General features: G+C 37.0%; 1 protein-coding gene across 1 annotated transcript in view; it reads left to right on the forward strand.

The window, feature by feature from the left end:
- The window catches only part of LOC106552668 (transient receptor potential cation channel subfamily M member 3), a 28,457-nt gene extending 17,453 nt beyond the window's left edge, over nt 1–11,004 (forward strand). The window contains exons 4-7 of the mRNA XM_014070999.2: nt 2,440–2,590; nt 4,625–4,824; nt 7,920–8,052; nt 9,427–11,004. Coding sequence (XP_013926474.2) covers nt 2,440–2,590; nt 4,625–4,824; nt 7,920–8,052; nt 9,427–10,873 — 1,931 coding nt within the window. The 3' untranslated portion in view covers nt 10,874–11,004. The remainder of the gene's footprint in view (nt 1–2,439; nt 2,591–4,624; nt 4,825–7,919; nt 8,053–9,426) is intronic.
- The last annotated feature ends 11,450 nt before the right edge of the window (nt 11,005–22,454 follow it).

Consider the following 22,454-nt stretch of genomic DNA (forward strand, 5'->3'; position numbering starts at 1 on the left):
ATTCACAAATTTAAATATCATTGTCTTTTCTTTCCAAGTACTGGCAAAAAGTCCATAAAGAGTTCCAGCAATACATTTTATTTTACCCCTGATCAAACAAACAACTTTTTATTCCTGGTTGATTGATTGGTTTTGCTCTAACCATCTCAATCTTTATATCATCATACAGTTGCTATTGTGGGGTTGAATCTGCATTTAAACTTTCTTCCTCCCATCTCAAAATTTTTAGAAATCCATTTTTGTAAACCCATTAAAAATCTTTGTCCTTGGGATTTTTCATCTCTTTACATAATTTGTATTTCCATTTTAATTCTGTTTCATAATCCACAATTCCTCTATTTTCCAACATTTCTATAACAGCTGGAATTTGTTTCACCTCTTCACCTGTTAGTCTGTAAATTCTTCCATTTTACTCTTTCATTTTACTCTTTTTATATTTCCTCTTTAGAACCTTTTTCAAGAAATGCATTAGCTGTAATTATTACTATCAGTTTAACTTTATCTCCCAATTCTTCAAAGAACCTTTGAAATGTATCTAGTGTCATACCTGTATCTGTCAATGTATGAGCTTCACTACTTTTCTTTCAAATCATTCAAATAATAAAATATGGATTCTTAAAAATAAAGAATAAAAAAGAGGCTTATTTCTTTCTTTTTTCCCAACTTGGAACTTTAATCTCAAATTTCTATAGAATCTCAACAATAATTTCTAACCTGATAAACTAAACAATTTAGATTCCATCAAAATATCCTTTTATTATCATGTTATTTCACAAATCTTAGCAAAAGTTCCAATATTCCAAATTCTTCTGGTTCCTTTATTTAAAACTTTCTTAAATTACATTATTTATCTTTTTGTCCTTTATTTTATATTTTTAAGTTCTTTTAGTGGATGAAGTTTTACTCATTAGGTAGTGTGGGGTCGTTGCTGCTATCTGTTCAGTTCAATTCAGCTCAACATTGAGCTACAAATATTCTCTTCGCTCATCACAAGATAGTTTTTTAAAAAACATTTTGCTTAGAAGTTCTCCTTAAACTTTGAAAACATATTTAGATCGTTGAACCACCCCATGTTCAAAAGTAAGGTAGAGAGATCTAGTGTCCTTAAAGGCTCCACCAGGATTGAGAGTTTGATGGTTTTCCTTACTTCCTACTGCTCAGACTTGTGTGTTGACTGCTCTTCCAGGGTCTACTGGACTGCTCTTCCAGGGTCTACTGGAGCATAAGTGGGCAAACTCTGAGCCTCTCCTTACCTGGAGATATTCTGTTAGATAAGTTCATCACTGATTCTTTGGTCTTTGCCAATGCATCATTTCCACTTCTCCAGAGATGTCTTAATTCACCAATGCCTCACTCAGAAATTTCACCAATGGAACTGTCTTCTCCTTTTCTTCTATTTGCACCAGGCAGATTTGCCCATCTAGGATCAAAAGCAATCTGAGCTTCAGTATCTTTATTAATGGGGGGGGGGGTGTATTTTGTGAGCCAATATTTTTCTCATGCATTCTGTGATATGAAATGAACCTGCACCTGCTAAACATTCTTTCACTTCTTGAACAGATTAATTTACTGGATGTTTTCTTGTTGTACAAATTTCTCCTTATTCACTGCTATATTGGGAATGTGTGAGAAAATAACCAGGGGTAGGAGAGGAAAAGCATTCCTTGCAACAGTGACACTTCCTAAAAGTAGCAAACTGATCTACAGTATTGGTGAGGAAATGTAGTTGCTGTTTGGATGAACAAAAATAGCCAGTCATCCCAAATTAAAACTTCAGCTAATTAATAAGAGGCAAGCTTTCTAAACTATATCAGCACTAGAAAACTATGCATTTTGTCCTCTGTTCTTTTCAAACAGCTGATAACACAAAATAAAGAAAAATGTCTGCTCTATTGCCTATAAATCTTACCTGCCTGTCCACATTTAATTCTAGAATACTATTAAATATTCTAAAGTGGACTAAAATGAGGCAGAAACAAAAATCCTATTGTGATTCTACATATATTAGTCATATATACTATATTCATCAAATGTTCCTTTTTTAAATGTACTCTTGTTTGATTCTACTGATATATCCTAGTTACCAAAAAGCAAATGGAGGTATAAATCACATTTCACACAGATGTTTTTATCAGTTCTTAGCACATTTAAGAGAATTAAATTTCAAAGCACATAGTAAATACCTAGAAATTGGCAGAAATGCCAAACTTTTACATTTTTGTCACAAGACTGGTTTTAAAGCGTCTACCAACAGTAATTATTTGCAATAGCAAACAATGTAAGTATTCAGTGACAGAGTTTAGAGTACATTGATCATGGGTATCTTTTGCAGAGGGTAGATGTCCAGACATTTCTAAGAGTTTGAAATACAGTATGTTCTGCAATCATTTCTTCTTACAATTTATTTTCTTTCACTTCCTCTCACCTGTTTTTCCTCAGCTCCTTGCGGTCAAAACGAAACTAGAGAAGATGGTAAAATAATTCAGCTTCCTCCCTGCAAACCAGGAGCATGGATCGTTCCTGCCATAATGGCTTGCTATCTTTTGGTTGCAAACATCCTTCTGGTGAACTTACTGATTGCAGTTTTTAAGTGAGTTGATAAAATATTATATATTTCTCCTCCATCCACAGCAGCAATGCCAAACTTTAGTATTTGGCACAAGACTGACTTAAAGCATTTACCAACATAAATTATTTGCAATAGTAAAAGATGTAAGTATTCCATGACAGAGCTTTAGAGTACATAATCATGGATATCTTTTGCAGAGGGTATATGTCCAGAGAATTTGAAATACAGATGTACTACAGGTACTACAATGGCCAAAACCTGGAAAACCAATCAAACAATTCATTCAGCACCAGAAGTGGGTTCCAGCTTCTACTGTTGGTTCGCTCATGGATGTGCATGCGCAGTAGGTTAAAAAAAAACCAAGATGCTGAACCAGTCCGAACCGGTGGGAACCCACCTCTGTTTAGCACCCTTGTAACTTTGAATAACTAGCCACTGAACAAGTTGTCATTAACTGCAGACTCTCCCAAATGTGCTTTTTCAAGAACTAACTGGACTTTCTGGCTTTTCTTTGAAGACATTTCACTTCTTGTCTAAGAAGCTTCTTGGATGCTTCTGGAAGAAATTTCCAGAAAGTCCAGTTGCCTCTTCAAAAAGCACCTTTGAAACGACCATGACCTGGATGAATGAGGATCTCCATAGACATTAACCACGGACTACTATTCCTGTGATTGCATGACTATTTCTATAGGCACTATGTATGCCTTGACAAAGATGTAGCTGTTTTAAAGAGTTGCAGACAGAGGCTACATTTATGCATTCTGAAGAAACTTTGTCCAGTTCTACAGCACAAAAACACCCAGTTATACAAATAAACATATAGTATAAAAGTTGTGATTGTGTTATAGGTAAATTCACTGTGTTTCATATTCAATCAGCTTTAAATTCATAAACTGATTAAAAATAGATGGAACTATATTTTACTTCTGAATAAGAAAAGCCTGTATTTTAGGGTAAAATTTAATCTTCCCAGCTAGAGATGATGAGGAAAACAAATAAAGATTTCCAATTTATATTATTTTTAAATATATACCTCAAGATAGCTTTAAGTTGACAAAGTCAAAAAGTGCTCAAAAGAGGCAATTAACCCTTGTTCCTCAGTCCATTTTTCTTTTCAGTTATTTTGGATGCATCAAGCAGTGGAGAGCAGATTGAATTTTTAAAAAAGAACCTCTATTGAACACTTCTTCCAATATACATGCCTCAATCAACTAATATCAGGAGGTGTTTCCTGTTCTATTTCCTATCCTAGACTATTTTCTACCTGAAGGAGTTGGCATATTGAAGATATCCTTTAAAGATAAAACTTTCAGGCTGATACAAAGTTAGCAATTTTGAGGTAGAGGTGCAAGGCGAGTATTAGCAGCCAAAATAGTTTGGTAATTACAGAATAAGCAGGGCTCTCCAGTAGTGCCAAGAGTTTCAATGCAGTAAGCCTGCAAAAGACACCTGGTTTATTTGACAAAGACATGAGTTAAAATACTGAGTTGTACTCTCCAGTTATCTATCTCAGTAATGAGGGACAGTTTTCTACTGGATGCCATCAAACAAGATAGTCACCTCACAATTTTTCCCCAAGTCCAGATTTAACTCAGCATTTCAGTGGCTTTATTTGAACTTGAGGTCCTCTGGCTGTATTAATGAAGTGGGAAAGAATGGAGGTTGTGGTGGTGTTGCATCCATGCTGCTGAAATAACCTAAGATGATGCCCAGTGCTAATCAAAGGAAAATCTTGGAAACTTGGTTCTTATAGCAGTTACATTTAAATGCCTAAGTAAATAGATATTTCTTTTAGAAGTAGACTACCTCCTAATATTTTTATGCAGAAATCAAAAATGTTGTATATGAGTAAAATAAACAGTATAGCAATGTAAACATAACAGATACAGTTATGAATAGTCCATCGAAAAGAGTGCTGGAATTGACCGCAGATGCTAATTGTACATACACTCTAAAATTTACTGTTTTTCAATGTATAGAACAGATCCCAAAGTTGCATATGCAAATTTCAGCTGTTTGATCAAAAGCCTGTTCCTTTTTCTATTCCTATTTCAGCAACACATTTTTCGAAGTTAAGTCTATATCAAACCAGGTATGGAAGTTTCAGAGATATCAGCTTATTATGACCTTCCATGAAAGACCAGTCTTACCCCCTCCACTAATCATCTTCAGTCACATGACCATGATATTTCAGCACATATGCTGTAGATGGCGGAAACACGACAGCGATCCAGATGAAGCAGACTATGGGCTCAGTAAGTGTCATAGGATTTGTGCAGAATTACTTGGACAAAGCCATTATGCTTCATGAGGGCATTGGCATCACTTAGATACAGGACCACCTATAAGCAAACACTTTCGGATAAGGCAGGGGTATCAAACTCAAGGCCTGGGGGCTGGATCCAGCCCAGGGGGGCCACCTTGGAAACATTGAAGGACTGGCCCACGGTACCTCTGCCAGTGAAAATGGAGCTCAGAAGGGCCACCTGCACCTCTCCCAAGCTCCATTTTCGCTGGCAGAGGATTGCAGGAAGCTGTGGTAGGTGAAAACAGAGCTCGGGAGCCCATTTTCGCTGGCAGAGTGCTCAGGCCACCACAGGTGCCCCTGACACGAGTGATGTTGAGCTGGCCACACCCACCCTGGCCAAGCCCACCCCAGCTCCCAAACACAACCCTGATGCAGCACTCAATGAAATCGAGTTTGACACCCCTGAACTAAGGAATACACAACCAAGAGGTATGCGTTGTTTTGTAGTACAGCAGCTTGTGGGATACTGTACATTTGGAACTATTCCTTAGTCATAGCCTGCAAAGTGAGTTTTGGAAATCTAAAGCTGAAAGCAAATCTGTTGGAAGCTGCATCCATCATCATAGAATTACCTTTGAAGGTAAGCAACATTCTGCAAAGGACAGAAAAAGAGTAAGGCATAGTAAGCAGAAGAAATTAAAAGCAAGAGATAAAAGAAAGAAAGATACTTAATTAAGTCTCATTTCCATCATCATTCACTACACTTTTCCATATCTTTATATCCTTGCAAAGTATGGCTGCAGCATCCATTAATAAATTATTACATTGTCTTTTGTTATTTAAAATTCTTACCCTTTGTCCATTTGAGAAATCATCAATTCCATCCAGTCTCCTCAGTTTTCTTCTTCTCAGTACTTTTCTTTTATATCATCATTTTGCAATTTATTCATTCTCTCTATGTGACCAAATTGTTTGGATTCTTGACTAACAATAGATCTTCACCTGCATTGAAAGTATGCAAACACTCATGACCCCAACCAATACATTTCTAATGTAACTACTACCTTTTCCCTATGTATTTATCCATAAATACATTAAACAATGTAATGAGCATCATGTGTACTTCATTCTCTCTATGTGACCAAATTGTGTACTTGTTTTGTATTGGATTAGGCCTATTTGGTTTATCATAAGCTTTGTATATGAACAAATATACAATAAACTTCTCACATTTCCAGTTTTCTTAATGTTCTGTACACCTCTTGACCAATATAAAACCATGCTATGCTAAATCAATTTTGTTCATTGTCTTCTTATATTCTCTCAATCAGGTTCTGTCACTTTTTCAAGTGTCCTTAACAAATTAATTCTCAAATCATTTTTGCATTCACTTTTGCTACATTTTCCCATGTATTTCCTATGAGAATAAAAACATATCAAGTATGAGGCATAGGAGCTTTTTTCGCACATTCACATTTACACTGCATATCTACTTAATAAGCAAATTACATCCATATATTTAGCATTTCTGCTGTTATATGTGTGCAGTGCTATCATTTTTCACACCATTTGTGATTTTCTTTTCATCAGTTATTTCTTAAAACAGTTGTTTCAGTTTTAATTAATATTGCTGTACAAATCTCTCAAATAGCATTCCCTCAGTCCAGTTTTACCTCAAAAGATTTCATCACTTTTGATTATATTTAATTTCATAGTTTGATAGACAAACCATGTATCCAGACCTAACTCACCTATTATCAGCTTTGTGGTTTTTCACCATATCCTATGTATATAAAGCATGTGCATCGATGGCAAAGTCAGAGTAAAACAGGTTGCAATTCCCAGTCCAAATATAATTTCCCAAAAAATTCAAGACACAGAATCAATAATATTACCTTGGCATGAGCATCTAACTGGTCTCTAGATATTACAAAAGAGGTGATTTTCTTTAGGCTCATGCTCAGACTTTGAAATTTCTTATTTTCCTAATTTGGCCTGCCTTCAGGTTTTGTTTTGTTTTTGTTTTCTGTCCTTTGTCATTATGCACAATCATTTCTATTTTCGCACATGTTTTCTAATTTGATGAAAATACTCTTTTAAAAAATTTTCAGACATTGTATCTTTATCTTATCTGTTTATTTCTTTTCTTTACTATGTTTTACTTCATTGTATATTACTGTTTCATCACATTAATGCCAACACTAGTACAGTGGCTAAGGAATTGGGCTAGATATAGGTAAATCAGGTTAGGTCCATGCTCAGCTGTGGAAGTTTCGTGGGTATAGAGGGAACAGGGAATGGCCTTAACAGACAAAAGAAAGAGCTGATATCAAGACTCCAGTCAGATAAGTGGGCCTCGAGCCTAGGCCAATAAACTAACTTGAGAAAAATGTCTCAGAGAAACTACTCACTAGTTTACACAAGGGGGAGCACATTGCAAGATTTTGTTAGTGTTACAATAAAGGTAGTTCTGACTTACATGACATTGATTTCTTACTCTGGACTACCCTGCAGGGTTGATTCTGGGTGACTTTGGGCCAGTCATTGTCTATCATCCCATCTTTTCTCACAGAATAGTTGGAGGTGAAAACGAATTCAAACATATAGAACTAATTCTTATAATGGAAAAACATCATACAAATTGGGCTCTGGAAAGATATGAAGAGCAATGAATACCAGTAACTCCACTTGCAGTTATTTTGCTTGTCTACTAGCAATCAGAAGCCCTGCCAGTACCTACAGAGACGTACTGCTCCCAATGTCCTTAATGCTAGGATTATATAGACGTTTTCCTATCTTTATCAATGCTGTGTCTGAGATTGTAGAGGGTCAAAGAAGAAGAAATAATGGAGTCAAATATCACAGCTCAGGGTATCTAGATAAGTCTTACATAAATTGAAAAATGCCTGGCAGGTGGGAGTTAGGGTACAAAGTTGGGAGAGCAGAAGTAGAGCTACAAATCTGAGACTCATCAAAATGGTCTACATATGAAGTTACATATAGTGGGGATTTCAGTTGTAAAAAAATTAAAATAGGCAGTGCTCTATACTTACAACTAATTAGTTATTGACTGTTGTTTATTGCCTTGTATGTCTCCTATAGAACTTTTTATAACAGATGATGAACTGAAGAAGGTTCATGATTTTGAAGAACAGTGCATAGAAGAATATTTCAGAGAGAAAGATGATAGATTTAATTCTTCCAATGATGAGAGAATCCGTGTAACTTCTGAAAGGTGCACAGCATTTTGTTTGGCTTTGTAGATATTGTATGTTTTGAAAATTGTAATCATAGAATTTTTCATTTTGTTGTTTTAAAACAAAAAAGTGGTTTAAAAGTTTCACAATATTTTATTGGCTGCAAACTAATAGTAATCAAAAGATGTTAAAACTATTTTGGAATTGTCATAAAGTGGTGTTTATACAAAAAACCCTTCCACAAAAATTAAGCATATTTCCAAGTAAAAATCCTTGGTTTAGATTACTTGGTTAAGTCTGGCTAAAATAGAGACCTCAATCATCAGTAGAACATAAAGTCTAAAACATACCTAGAATACAAAAATATAGGTTTAGTTGCTATGTGTCAAGTCTTTCTTTATCCTATTATCAAATTGGGGAAGGTGAGAACAAAGCATGAAATACATGGGAGGAAAGGGCTGTTTCTGACTCCAGTGCAAGTGACACCCAAATCTCCTCCCGATATGCATGGCAGAATCCTGTTGGGGGGGGGGTAGGGGAGAGAGCTCATCTGATTGGGCCTTTGGTCTTATCCAGGTCAGGTATTTCCTATGCATATCCCACTTTTTTTTCTCTTTCTTCTCTTCTTGGTGAATTAGAAATCATCCCTGAATCTCAGACTCATTTTTTGGGTAGAACATTGGGTTGTGTGAAGTCTGCTTTTATAAATAATATAACTGAGGGTTGAGGATATCATGACACCCTAAATTTATTTCTTCAGGGATCACTTGTTGCCATCATATTCATTTGACAAGAATTAGGCACTTTTCCAACTTCCTGGCAGTTTTCAAAATCTGTATAGCTGTGCAATTTTAGTGGTTTGATAAATCAGTTACTACTTTCTATAGGTTTTGTAATTACTAAGGAGTTCGCCACATAAAACCCATAGAATGGAAATATTTCTATGCCACAAATCAATATTTTTGTCTTTGTGCATGTGAGCCTGCATAACATACAGTAGATCTGTAAATCTCATGTTTACACATTTTAAATCTATAAAAATTTATATAGAACAGCTCTAAAAGCCTGTATTTTAAGATGTGTCGTTTTTTTTTTAAAAGGACATCAATGCATCTCACAACTTTAATCAGAAGCAAAATGCAAATTCTTGTTTAAATATGTGTTGATAAAATCATTGAGGGGACAAGCAGTAAATGGATTTATCGTTCCAGTTACCCAGTAACCTATTTTAATTGTTTATTTTTTAAAAGAGGATTATTTTTTTTAGTGTGCATATCAGTATATTAATAGCATACTATTTACATTATTATCAGTTTTCCTGATTAAGTAAATTGGTTTAGAAATAACTAAGCTAACCTGCTTGCCCTACTGAATGTTATCAAAACATTTTTTTCCCTCTCTTCTTCCTGCAGAGTAGAGAATATGGCAATGCGATTAGAGGAAGTGAACGAACGAGAGCATTGCATGAAGGCCTCGCTTCAGACTGTAGATATACGGCTTGCTCAGCTGGAAGATATGATTGGGCGAATGGCCACAGCACTGGACAAAATCTCTGGCGTGGACAGAGGAGAGACCAGTAAGATACGGTCTCGAACATCTTCTGACTGTACTGATGCAGCTTACATTGTGAGGCAAAGTAGCTTCAACAGCCAGGAAGGAAACACGTACAAACTTCAAGAGAGTATTGATCCCACGGGAGAAGAATCAATATCCCCCACCTCTCCAACGTTAACACCTCGACTGCGAAGTCACTCCTTCTATGCGATGAATATGAAGGAGAAGGGTGGGCTTGAGAAATTTGAAAGTATTTTGAAAGAAAGGTCTCTGAGCCTTCATCGTGCCACTAGCTCTCACTCAGTCTCAAAAGAACCAAAAGTTTCATTAGTGCCTGTAAGCACTTTGTCTATTGCTCCAGATTCTCGGAGGCCTTCCTCTTGCATTGATATATATGTGTCTGCCATGGACGAGCTGCAGTCGGGAATAGAGCCCCTGGACAGTTCAATGAACATCCTTGGGACCGGAGACCCCACTCTTCAAGCTCAGATAACTTCCAGTGTTCTCTCGAGTAGTGCTTACGTCAGTGGTACCTCTGGTGATAGAATCTCAGGCAGAAGTATTGAGTATGAAGAGCCTTCTTCACTGGAAACAAGGGTGCTTTCTTCAGATTATTCCCAAATCACAGACAGCCAAAACCCCTGGGAATTGGATCCCCCTCTATATCATACCTTAGAGCGTTCTAAAAGTAGTCGATACCTGGCTACAAGCCCCTTTATTTTAGAAGAGGCACCTATAGTAAAATCTCAAAGTTTTATGTTCTCTCCTTCCCGGAGTTATTTCAGCAGTCTCGGAGTACCGGTCAAAACAGCAGAGTACACTAGCATTACCGACTGCATTGATACAAGGTGTGTCAGTGCTCCTCAAACCATTGCAGAAAGGTCAAGCTTTCCTGGGACCCATGGAGATAAGATGGATGACTTGGGATGCTGCCATCCAGAGAGAGAAGCCGAACTAAGTCACCCAAGTTCTGACAATGAGGACACTGAAGCCAAAGACAAAAAAGCAGTTTCCTTGTCACCTCAAGATAGCAATACATCTAGGACCTTGTCTAACAATATTCTGCTTCCTAAAATAGAGCGGGCCAATAGTTATTCTGCAGATGAATCCAACTTACTCTACGTGCACACACGGAAAAGCTACTCCATCAGTGACAAACTTGATAGGCAACGCAATGCGGCCAGCCTTCGAAATACATTTCAGAGGAGCAAGTCATCCAAGCCAGAAAGTACAGGAGACACCTTGTCAATGAGAAGACTCTCTAGAACAGATGCATTCCGGAGCTTTGAGAGCAAATATTGCTAGAGATGACATCTGCTCTTTGGTCCTTCTCTTGAGCAGAATGAAGTAACCTCAGATTATGATGCGTCAGCAAAAAGCTGGCTTCTACCACCAGTCGAATTAGCCCTCTTTAATCTCAGTGCCAGCCACCGAGATTCTGCCTCTTGACCCAGATGGCATTTGCACTTAATAAGGGGTGGGATGGGTGGGAGGGAAGATTTTAAAGACATTATTTTTTAAAAAAAGCTTTATGACATCGTGCATAAATGGGTAAATAGTTTAAGAAATCTGCCTTTCCAAATAGAAATAGTTTTTTTTTTAAAGAAACAAAATAACATGCATCTAAAGTGGATGTTTTAATTATGATTCTGTTGTTGTTTACATCAGTACATTTGTGATAATTTAGGAAGCAGTATCTTTGAATTGCATTATAGAAGACAAACCTATCAATTCCCACTTTTCACTCTCATGGTTCACACGTCTTTTTTTGTACTGACAACTTGTAGTGCCACAAATGTTATATTTTCAAGAAGGGAAGTAAAAAGATGCCTTTTATATAGCAGCATGAGGGAAAGGGGGAAATTTATGTAATACATTATCATGTGGTTCCTGTATTAAACAGGCTTTTTCGCACAGCTGACCAAGCTCAGGAAGATTGTAATTAAGTGGAATAGTAAATACTTATTTTTGTAATTACATCTATTAGTTTAGAAAGAAGTCCATGGAGCCTCCTTAAAATGTTACACGAGAGGATGAAAACAGTCCAGAGGCAACATTGTATTCTTACTATTCTGTACAACATTTCTATCTCCCCCCCCCCCAAGTGTTTGGATTTCATTGGGCATATTTGCATTTCATTGCTCTTCTAATTGTTCTACCATTTATTTCTGGAGGTATTGAATGATGATATTATCTGAAAATATTAAAGGATTGAGAGGTTAGTTAGCGTAAGTGAAATTAAGACTTCGGATTGTTTCAAAAGCCATTCTTTTAAGTATGCTTCCATTGTCTAGAAGGGCAAAGGGAAGAGATTTTATACCATGTAAGAGTGGAATGCGGAAGTTTCATTGTCCTCAGGTCTACTCCTCAATAATGTTTGCAATAACCCTCTTGGGTGCAAGAATTAAGCATGGCTCCTAGAGGATAATAGGCAGATGGCATAGTTATGGAGTTTCAATTTATGTATCACACTCACATCAGTGATATTTTAGAAAACATTTTAAGAATTAATTTGAGTTGGCTGTCTAAATTCCTTTTTTCAATTTTAAGCATTCAGAATAAATCTATGTGTGAAAGCAGTCTTCCAAAACAGGATAGAGCAAGGATACTCTCCTTTGTTTTGAGTCACGGCTCCTGTTAATCCCAAAAAGTTTGGCAGGGATCAAGGAATGTGGATGTTCTCCGAACTTTGGAAGGTACCACAATAAACACAGAACTCTGAGAGTTTCCAAAGTCCTAATTTATCTGATAGCAGCTGGGGGCAAAATACAGCCACAGATCTTATTGAAAGCAGCTGTGCATTGATTTTAGTTATAAAATATAATGCACATTGCCCCACTCAAGTGACTTTCATGCTATTCTCCATCTTCATTATCTCAGCTATTATTCTAAGGCCCAACTTTAATTAAATTGTTGTAAATAATTGCACAATGCACATTTTTATTAGAGCTTGTGTGTGTGTGTTAGATAAAACTTTTCTACAACAAAGAAATATGGTGTGCAAGTAGATGTTTTAGTCATTAGCCATTCTTTTTCAAACATGTTTCCTAGCTCATATGGGATTTCAGATCCATGCACAAAATGGTGTCTAAGAAGGGTTTCTTTTTACTTTTACTACTAATGCCTTTTTTCATACTACCACAATCATTCCAGATTTTGCAAGATATGAAATAATCTTGTATAATTTTGAATAGGGTCTCTAAAAGTAATTCATCAATATTTCAATGACCTCAGATGAAATAGACCTATTTTAAATAAGTCAAAATGTATTATCATTCTTGCTTATTTCTGCTTTGGACATAAGCCCAGACTAGATCAACGTTATTCTCTTAAACTACTGAATTATTCAATTTCATTTGCGCTGACTGTGTGAAAGAACTCCTAAGTGGATTTATAAAAACAATTCAAATCATCCTTTGAATTTTACTGTTTGCCTTCAATGACAATGTCTTGACCTACGGTAATGATAATGTATGGGCCCTAGCTTGATAACAAATTGACAAGCAGAACTCCTAGTATCCCTAGTGTGACAAAAGCCAAATTCTGGCAGGAGTGCCAGCATTTATACTTTTTTAACGCAAAAAAAATAGCCGTTTCTACCAAAGCACAATCTACATGCTTCCTGGGAATGGAACCTATTTTGAAATACTTGCAGACTTGTAAACAAATGCAAAGGCATATATTGTGGCTTTTGTTAAGAAAAGTGTATTTGAATGTGCATTTTTCATAAATTACCATGGGTGTTTTGCTGTTAAAAATCACAGAAAAAGAAACATTGTTTAGTACTATGGTTTTTTTTACTATTTAAATATTCCTTAATGTCTATGGAGATTCTTGGTCATCCAGGTCCTGGTTATCCCAAAGGTGCTTTTCCCAAAAGGCAGTTGCCGCTTGGAAAAAAGCATCTTTGGGATAAAATATTCCTTGCCCACAGGAACAGAAGGCAGGAATCCGCAGAATCATTGGAATTACAGAGAATAATTCTTAGGAAGTATACCTATTTTAAAATCATATCTCATTGAACTTACAGTTTATACATATGATAAAAAATGTACTCTTTGTATAATTTATAAAGCATACTTTAGCATTCCATTTTAATCACCAGGACTGATCGTGGATATTATGTCATTTACCCTCTTATCTTCTGCATTGAAAAAGTATATACAGGATCAGTTAATAGTTCAGAATATATTTTCTGTTAAGATATTCATAAATTGAGATGCTGTATGGAACTTAGAATACAGCATTAGTAAACTAGAGGTTGCGTTCTACAGGAAAAATTATTATGGAATTATTTCCATAAGCTATCAAACAGCAATAATTGAACACTAAAATGCTCATTTCTGCATAGTTGATGCTGCTAACTCAAGAATAAGTAAGCAAATGAAGCATTTTCCTGCTAAAATAAGCAACTTTTCTAGAGTATGGAAACAGATGTACCCTTATTTTCATTTTTTTTTAAAGATTGTATTTATAACAAGATAAATGCATTACATTGAACACTGAAACTAGTGATGTGAATGTTCCCATTTTCTCTAAAACCATGATGGCTCTTTTGATACTCACTTGAATACTTCCTGTGTTTCAGAATGTGCTCTGGATATCTGTTTTTAGAATCCTGTATGGTATGCTGTATTAGCCTCTAAAGTAAAAACATCAAACCATGCAAACTTTTAATTCATAATCTGAAATGTTATCTATAAAATTACTAATTGCACAGCCATGGAAAAGGAAAGACAAAATTTCAAGATGAATTCAATTCAACATAGTGTACTTACTTTTATACCATCATAATAATATCTAGATAAATGCTAACCAAGAATTCAGAATAAGAAGAGGGCTACATTTACAAACTGAACAAGAGACACCAGAATATTCCAATGTTATTTTTTACATAATGGGATATTAGATCAACTTTTGGATCTAGCACTATATCAGGGAGGACAACCTTTAGTGAGTCAAAGGCCACTTTCAACATGGCACAGGTGGGCTTTGAAAGCCACAACATATACAGGGCCAGATCTGGGTTTAGGGAGTGGCATTTTGGGATTTCCCTTCATTATCTTTTTAAAATGTTTTCTATTGTGTTGTCCTTAATTTAGGCCTCGCACAACAGTTTATGTATGTTTCCTGCCTGAAACTCTGCTGTCAGTTTGTAGCAATCATGTACAAAAAAACAACAACAACTACGTGAGGCCCTGAAGTCAAAGTCTTTCCACCCCTGCAGTATAAAGTCATATCTTTATACAGCAGTACAGTACTATGTCCGATAACAGGAAAGAAAGTCCACTGAACAATATAGGTCTGCTACCTAGCTTTCCAAGTATTAGCCGTTATTGGCCAAGGAATCAGAGTCTGTCGTCGTTGCTGTTAGGCTTCCGTTTATTTATTTATCGGCCGAGCTCCACTATCAATTCTGGCATAGCTTTTCTAGCCTGAATCTTCCAGATGCGTTGGGACTTTCTGACTGGGATTCCTGAGGGTTAGAATCCCAAAACATCTGAAGGGTCCTAGGTTAGAGAAGGCTAGCCTTTGAGCTGGCATATATCCCTAATGAGCCACCAATAGCTGTGATACGTGCATTATGAGAATGTGAAAGAATAAACCTAGGGAGTTATGCAAAAGGCAAAAAGAACAACCTCTTTCAAGTAATATTTAAAACTCTGTTGAGTTAGCTGTTTGTTTACATATGCTGTGCAATTGAGGAAGCAGTGTACAGTATTTTTAAAATACTTTCTTCTAGTGATCCATTCTGTTATTTCCGGTTCAAGTGACGCTGTTCTATAGTTGGATATATCACCTGTCCTAGGTAGTGAATTATAGCACATAATTCTTTCACAATAATAACGTGATAATGATTGAAATAATTTCTTCTTCCTTAAATTACAGTCTTATTTTGTGCCTATGAAAATGCATGCATTGTTCCATTAATTCCTTTGGACTATTATGGGGTTCAACATTTCAATATTGCCTGCCTGTAACAATGAATCGAGTTAAAATGAAATAACAATTTTGGACTTTTACATTCTCTCCCAATATGTTCATTTTTATGAAACTGATTTTAATAGCACTTTAGTATTATATAAAATGACTTATAGAACAGTAGGGTCTTAAACCTACAGCATTTATGATTGAAATAATTATATATTTTGGAAACAAGGTACTTCATTGTTTGTTTTAGCATATGCCTGTTATCAAGTAGCAACAAGCAGCAAATTTATTGAAATTGTAACAATTGCCAGTAATAAAATAAAACCCATAAATCCATAACTGAAAATCATTGATATGAATCTTTCATATAACTTTTAAGTTTTGAGGAAGATAAATGTTTGCATATAAAGTAGGTTCTCAGGGTTTAGGTGGCTTTGGATACACAAAAGCTGCAGGACAAGAGGCAAATGAATATTTTAGATTATGATAGATGTAGAAATGAAATATGTGCCACTTTGTAAGGCAGTGCTTACGTTGCCAAATGAGAATTGTATTGCACAGAGCTTTACTGACCAGTCCTAAAATATATGCGTCACAGAAAAACCAACTTAGAATAAGATTGCAGGAAAAAGGAATTGGCTGCCAATGAAATGTTTAAAATGATGCCAAGGAGGAGGGTCCTCAAATCAGCTGTTTTTGGGAGACCTCACTAAATGTTAGGAGACAGAAATATTTTCCAGAAGAAGTTGGACTGAAGATAAATTCCAGAACTTCTCTTTAAATAGTAGTTTAGCAGTGCGACGGAAGGAAAAATGGATAAAACTTTTATTAGAAATTAACCCAGTGGTGGGATTCAGCAAGTTCAGGCTCACCAGTTGATAAATTGCTGTCTGGCCCAACCCTTCCTGCCTTGCCTCTTCCAGGACCCCGTTTTGGCTCCCAGGTAAGTGCAGGAAGGCCCAAAACGGGGCACGGGGCTGTGGCACAGCCCCCCACAGCCCATTTTTGCTCCCATGAGGCTGCAGGAAGGCCCAAAATGGGGTGCAGGGGGTGCACTTTTTGCTCCCAGGGGGGTGCAGGAGCAATCCACATCCTACATTTCAGGTGAGGCATGCACAAGACAATATGTTGTGTAGTGAGTACTAACTTATCCCGTCACAGACCTCTGCCTTAGGAATTAGTATACCAAATGATTTGTTTCTAAATGTGTTTGGGTCCTAGCTTTATCTTACTAGCATTCTGAAAATCAATCTCTGTCCAACGTGAGAGTTACTTTTCATGATATTATGAAAACAAAAATGCAGACTGCTGTGCTTTCACAAAAAAAGGGCACGCTTCCAACCCTCTGCATAGAAAAAGACCGTTGCTTCCATAAATTGCCCACATACAGGTACTTCAACCTGTAGGGAAACTTGCAGGATCTTGTGGGACTCTTAGCCTTCTTTCTAGTAAGTGCTAATAATCAGACTTCTTAGATCCTTGTTATTTACCTTAATTGCTTCCAGTCCAAACTGTAAAGAGGGAAGGCTGCTCGGAGGAGCTGCCCAACATTTCTTTAAGCTGTGAACCTGAAGCAGGTCATTGTCTTTAATGCCTTGATCTACAGTTCCATGGACAGTTCTATAGATGTGCATCAGTAGAGCTACAAATTCCTTCTGGATTTGAACTTCCTTTGTGTTGCCTTGGCTAACAACAAGGCAGTTTGAGGTTTCAATCCATCCTGCACCTACATGGGTGAAAATTCCACAAAGGATTTCTCAGAGAATAAGCATAGACTCCGTTGCAAATTAGCACAGGTAACCAATGGGATAATGCATTATAGTATTTCTCAACCACAACAACTTTAAGATGTTGGTTTTGGGCGCCCAGAATTCCCCAGAGTGTTGAATGGAGAATTCTGGGAGTTCAGCTCCACCCATCTTTAATCTACTATAGGGTTGAGAAACACTTATCTGCTATATTTGACTATCTTGGACCTGAATATCCCAGAGCTATTAATTTTCTGTTAAATTATTAATTAAATCAATCTATTAAGTTCATATATTCTTACCTTGGGGGTATCACGTTGGAAAGAATTCTTATTCTTTTACCAGTGCATCTCCCACATATTTCTACCGGTAGTCCTCGACTTACGACCACAATGAGCTGAACGTTTCTGTTGCTGAGACATTTGTTAAGTGAGTTTTGCCCCATTTTGCAAACCTTTCCTGCTACAGTTGTTAAGTGATCACTGCAGTTGTTAAGTTAGTAATACGGTTGTTAAATGAATCTGGCTTCCCCATTTGACTTTCCTTGACGGAAGGTTACAAAAGGGAATCACATGACCCCGGGACATTGTAACCATCATAAATACGACTGCAATTTGATCGTGTGACCCTGACTATGCTGCAATGGTCACTAGTGTGAAAAGCAGTCATAAGTCATTTTTTTCACTGCCGCTCTAACTTCAAATGGTCACTAAATGAACTGTTGTAAATCGAGGACTACCTGTACTCAAAAACGAAGAGCTTTTGGAGCTGAGTGATACTCACTGCCAAGTAAGCATGCCTAGATTACAATCTACATATTGGTACAAGGCAGTGGTGGGTTTCAAAAATTTTTAGAACCTCTTCTGTAGGTGTGGCCTGCTTTGTGGGAGTGGCTTGTTGGCCATGTGACTGGGTGGGAGTGGCTTGACAGCCATGTGACTGAGTGGAAGTGGCTTGGCAGTAATGTGACTGGGTAGGCGTGGCCAACTTGCAAAATGTGGTGAAACATACTTAACAACGCTCTTGCTTAGCAACCAAAATGTTGGCTCAGAAACTCTGGCATTTAAGTCTGCAAGTCTTAAAGCTGTCAAGTTACCCCTAACCCTTTAGAAAAAAACCTGCCAGGGGTGTTCAAACATGACAGCTTTAAGACTTGTGGACTTCAACTTCCAGAATTCCTCCTCTCGCTCTTCATCTTGAGGATGGGCAGGGGGAGGGAGCTGGAACCGGTTCTAAGCGGCACTGTAGATTTATGGAATCTCTTCTATAGAAGAGGTTAGAACTGGCAGGAGCCCACCCCTGGTACAAGGGATAGAAACTACTTGGAAAAGGAATACATTTTATTTTATTTTAAATATAAACAATAATAGTAAAAGAGTGGGATATGTGTGTGAGAGAGAGAATGATTATGAGGTAATAAAGGGATATATGTCTTTGACATCTACAACTATCTTGAATGAAGCAAGTTTTTCTGCTAATTGAAAGGGTTTTTCAATTTACCCTAAAAGTTAAAGAAGATGTATTAGCAAGATTTTTTTTTATTTTCAGCTCTATTACACTCATTTAAAGAAAAACAACTAAAATGTAATTTCAAATCATTTCCTAGGGAAAAAATGTTTAACAGGAAAATATATATCTAAAGAAATTGTCCTTTTAAAGTTCTACTGGATTCACAATGCACTTTTAGGCTGTATATTAGATATATAATAAAAAGAAGAACTTGACAGTTGCTGCAGTAGAACTTTTGAAATTTCTGTAACAAATGTTTTGCAATAAAAATGGATGTAGTCGAAAATATTTCTTCAGTTTCTTGGTACTTCTGTTTATGGTCATTCCCTCTTTGTTAATCCAATACTCAGCTAATTGCTGTGTCTAACCTATTCCACAAATATACATGCTCTACATTTACACTCTGCTGTTACTGGCATCTTTTCAGCTTTCCCAAAAATGGTTGCTTCAATTTTATTCACAGAGCAGTTTTGAGCTTTGATATAAAAGTTAATGCTTGCCCTAATAGGATGCTTAAAAAAATTGAAATTGTTAAGTGAGAGTGCGATATCAGACTTTGCTTGCATTTAATCCTGGGAAATTACTACCTATAATATGAATAATATGACTATGAAGGCTGTGCTTTTCTCACTGCATATAATTCAACTTCACAGTGTGTGTTCAATTGCAGACAAAGAAAATTATCCTATGGACAACAGTCAGCTCACAAATCTATCCAAATAAATAAATAAAGAATATCTTGCCATCTTTTCTTAGAAAAAGGACATCGAAGACTGAATGGTTCAAAAACCACAGAAAAGGCTGCCAGATCTAACTGTAAAAAACTAGGTTACCAACAGATGGCAGCAAAGAAATACAGAGATTATCAACTCCAACAAAGAAGCAATCACTATAAAAATTCTCATGCTAGAGAGAGTTTTTTTAAAGGGCCAATTATATGAGTCAGTTAAATAAATACAAGCAAGGGGCAGATTGACATCTTTACACATTGCTTTGCTCTATTTAGTGGAAGCTAGAAATGTAATTTAAGAACAGGAAGGCTAAACCAAATCTGCCATATATACCAATGCCACAAATGATTTACTCAGTTGAGATATATAAATGGCAATTTAATGGGGGGGAAGCAATAGTGTCAACTATCATCCCTTCTGCACAATATTGAAATGCATTTAGTTAAAAGTTCTGAGTTACTGTGAAAGTGATATACGTTTAGAAAGTGCTCAATCTAAAAAGTTGGTTTAAAAAAAATAGAAGGCACATTGGCCTGTTTCCAAAGTTCAAACCAAAAATACAACACAACAATAAGAAGAGAAGCAACACACCAAGCATGTTTGGAGGCCTAGGCTGAATGGCCAAATTATCCAGCTTATACGATACCAGAGAGAAATTGCAGCACTACGATGCTATACATTTGAGACAGTAGTCAGATTCTCATCAACACACAGTGTTATTGTTAAGTGTATTCGTTCATTGTCAGAAGAAATAGCAATATAGTGAAAAGAATGTTTGTTCAATTGTCTGACTCTAAATAACAATCAATCCCAATGTAATGTATTCAGTGCAATAGTTTATTCCCTTTTTCTTATTTACAGAACAAAAGCACTGGACTCCAGAATTATGATTTGTGAAAAAAGACCAAGAATAAATTTTCTTGGTTTTCATGTAAAAAAAAAAAAATATGTTATACTTATCGAAAACAGTAGCCTTATCTGCCCACAGTCAATATAAGTAATGTTATTGATTGAGGATTGATGTTATCATTTCCAAATGAAAATAGTCATATCGGCAAATCTGGGCAACCCAGAGTTACCTTCTTCAGATGAAGGTGCTGGTCTCAAATCAAAGTAACATGGCTCTGCTTGAATGTATTTCAGAACAGTACATTCTAGGGGTGAGCTGCTATGGGTTCGTCCTGGTTTGGGAGAACTATAGCTAACCTTATGGCCGGTTCAGAGAACCTCCAAATCCCACCCATGGCTGGCCCCTCCAATCTCTCCCCTCCCAGGAGTCTCCACGCAACCCATTTTAGATGTAAGGTAAGTGCAGGGTCTGCGTGGAGTCTAGCGGAGAGGGGGGAAAACGGGCCTCCCAGAAGTTACGGAAGGCCAGAAACAGGCTCATTTTCATCCTCCGAAGCTCGGGGGAGGCAGTTTTTGGCTCAAGAAAAGCCGCCAGAACCTGGGGAAGACAAAACAGCTGCCGCCCTTCCTGCTGTAGTGCAGGAGGCCAACTAGGCCACGCCCACCATGGCCACGCCCAGCCAGCAACCAAGCAGAGAACCCATTGCTGAAATTTTTGAAACCCACCCCTGGTGCACTCCAAACCACCAATCTTAATAAATTCTTCAATATATGACATTTTGGGACATCGGAAGCTCTCCAACGTCTCTCTAATCTTAATAAAACACTACATGTGTCAGGATTCAGCTAGGCATCATCCAGGGCCACCACAGAAAACTGATTCCAAGGATCGCTTGAAAACTTTGTGTAAGTTTTGTGTAAACACAAAAGTTAGAAGCGCTGTAAAAGTAATTTGCAATGGTTCTAACACAACAATTGATTATTTATTTATATGCTACCCATCTTTCTGTCCAAGGTGACTTTGGGCAACATAAACTTGTTTGCCACCCAACTCCCAATGCCATTTAAGAATTCGGGCACAGGTTAGGTAACTCTTGTCAACCTTCCAAATAGGTTAGGTCACAATTTACCATGAGCCAGCAGATATGAACGGTGGGTATCATGGGAGGAATCATCTAAACGGGACATCAAGCTTCCTATCCTGCCTCAACATAGTTTAATGTTGGAAAATTCTGCTTATTAGAAATCATCCTAGTCAGGCTGTGCAGCATTGTTGTTGTTTTTAAGGTCAAAGGCACCACTTTCAATGTTCCTACTGGGGAGCATGCTCATAAATGGATTAATTAATCATGTGCTGAGATTTGAAAAAACTGTGTTTGATTTCCTTTACATTTAATTTAAATTAAAAGCAGGATATGATTTCAACCCAATCATGTCTTTCAAAAGTTTCCCCCATGTTTAAAAAAAAGACCATTTAGAAGACCCTGAGACTGAATCCAGAAGGAATGCAGAAAAATCTTGGGGATTCAGGGGCCCATCTTGGCTTAATAGCTTGCCTCCTTAGATCTGTCTGCAAGCAGAAATACAGTTTATTATGGACTCACTTTGCTTGGATTCCTCTTCTTCAATCTTTTTTCTGTGCCTGTGTTGTAATTGAATTCTGACCACAGGGTGTCAGTATTTCCTCTGTGAAACTCAGCAGCAGTTGACCTGACTTTCTTCCAAATAGAAGGTTATCTGACACATGCACGCATATACACCCACACCCACTTTTACTTAAAACGAACTTAGGTAATTCTTTCCCAACACTCAAGTGGGAGAGCATCTTTTAATTTCCCTGAACGTATCCTACGCAGACGGAGATATCAATGAGCAGTCTTTCACATTTATATGACTGTTTCTCCATGCAGATGCTTTAAAAATAGAACCAACAATACCTTTCAATAAAAAGTAAATATTGGAAGAAATAGGCTGAGTGTACGATTGCGGTATTTTTGCATTCTCATTCATTTTTCCATATTCCTTTCAGCCAAAGAGGTTGCTGCTTTCCAGGAGCTTGTTTTCAACTACCCTACCAGGTCTCTGATAAAGTTAAAGGTAAAGGTTCCCCTCGCACAT

The sequence above is a fragment of the Thamnophis sirtalis genome, unplaced genomic scaffold (assembly GCF_051295495.1).
Source record: "Thamnophis sirtalis isolate CommonGarterSnake01/CBP01778 unplaced genomic scaffold, rThaSir2_p1.2 scaffold_5, whole genome shotgun sequence".
Taxonomy (NCBI): Eukaryota; Metazoa; Chordata; class Lepidosauria; order Squamata; family Natricidae; genus Thamnophis; species Thamnophis sirtalis.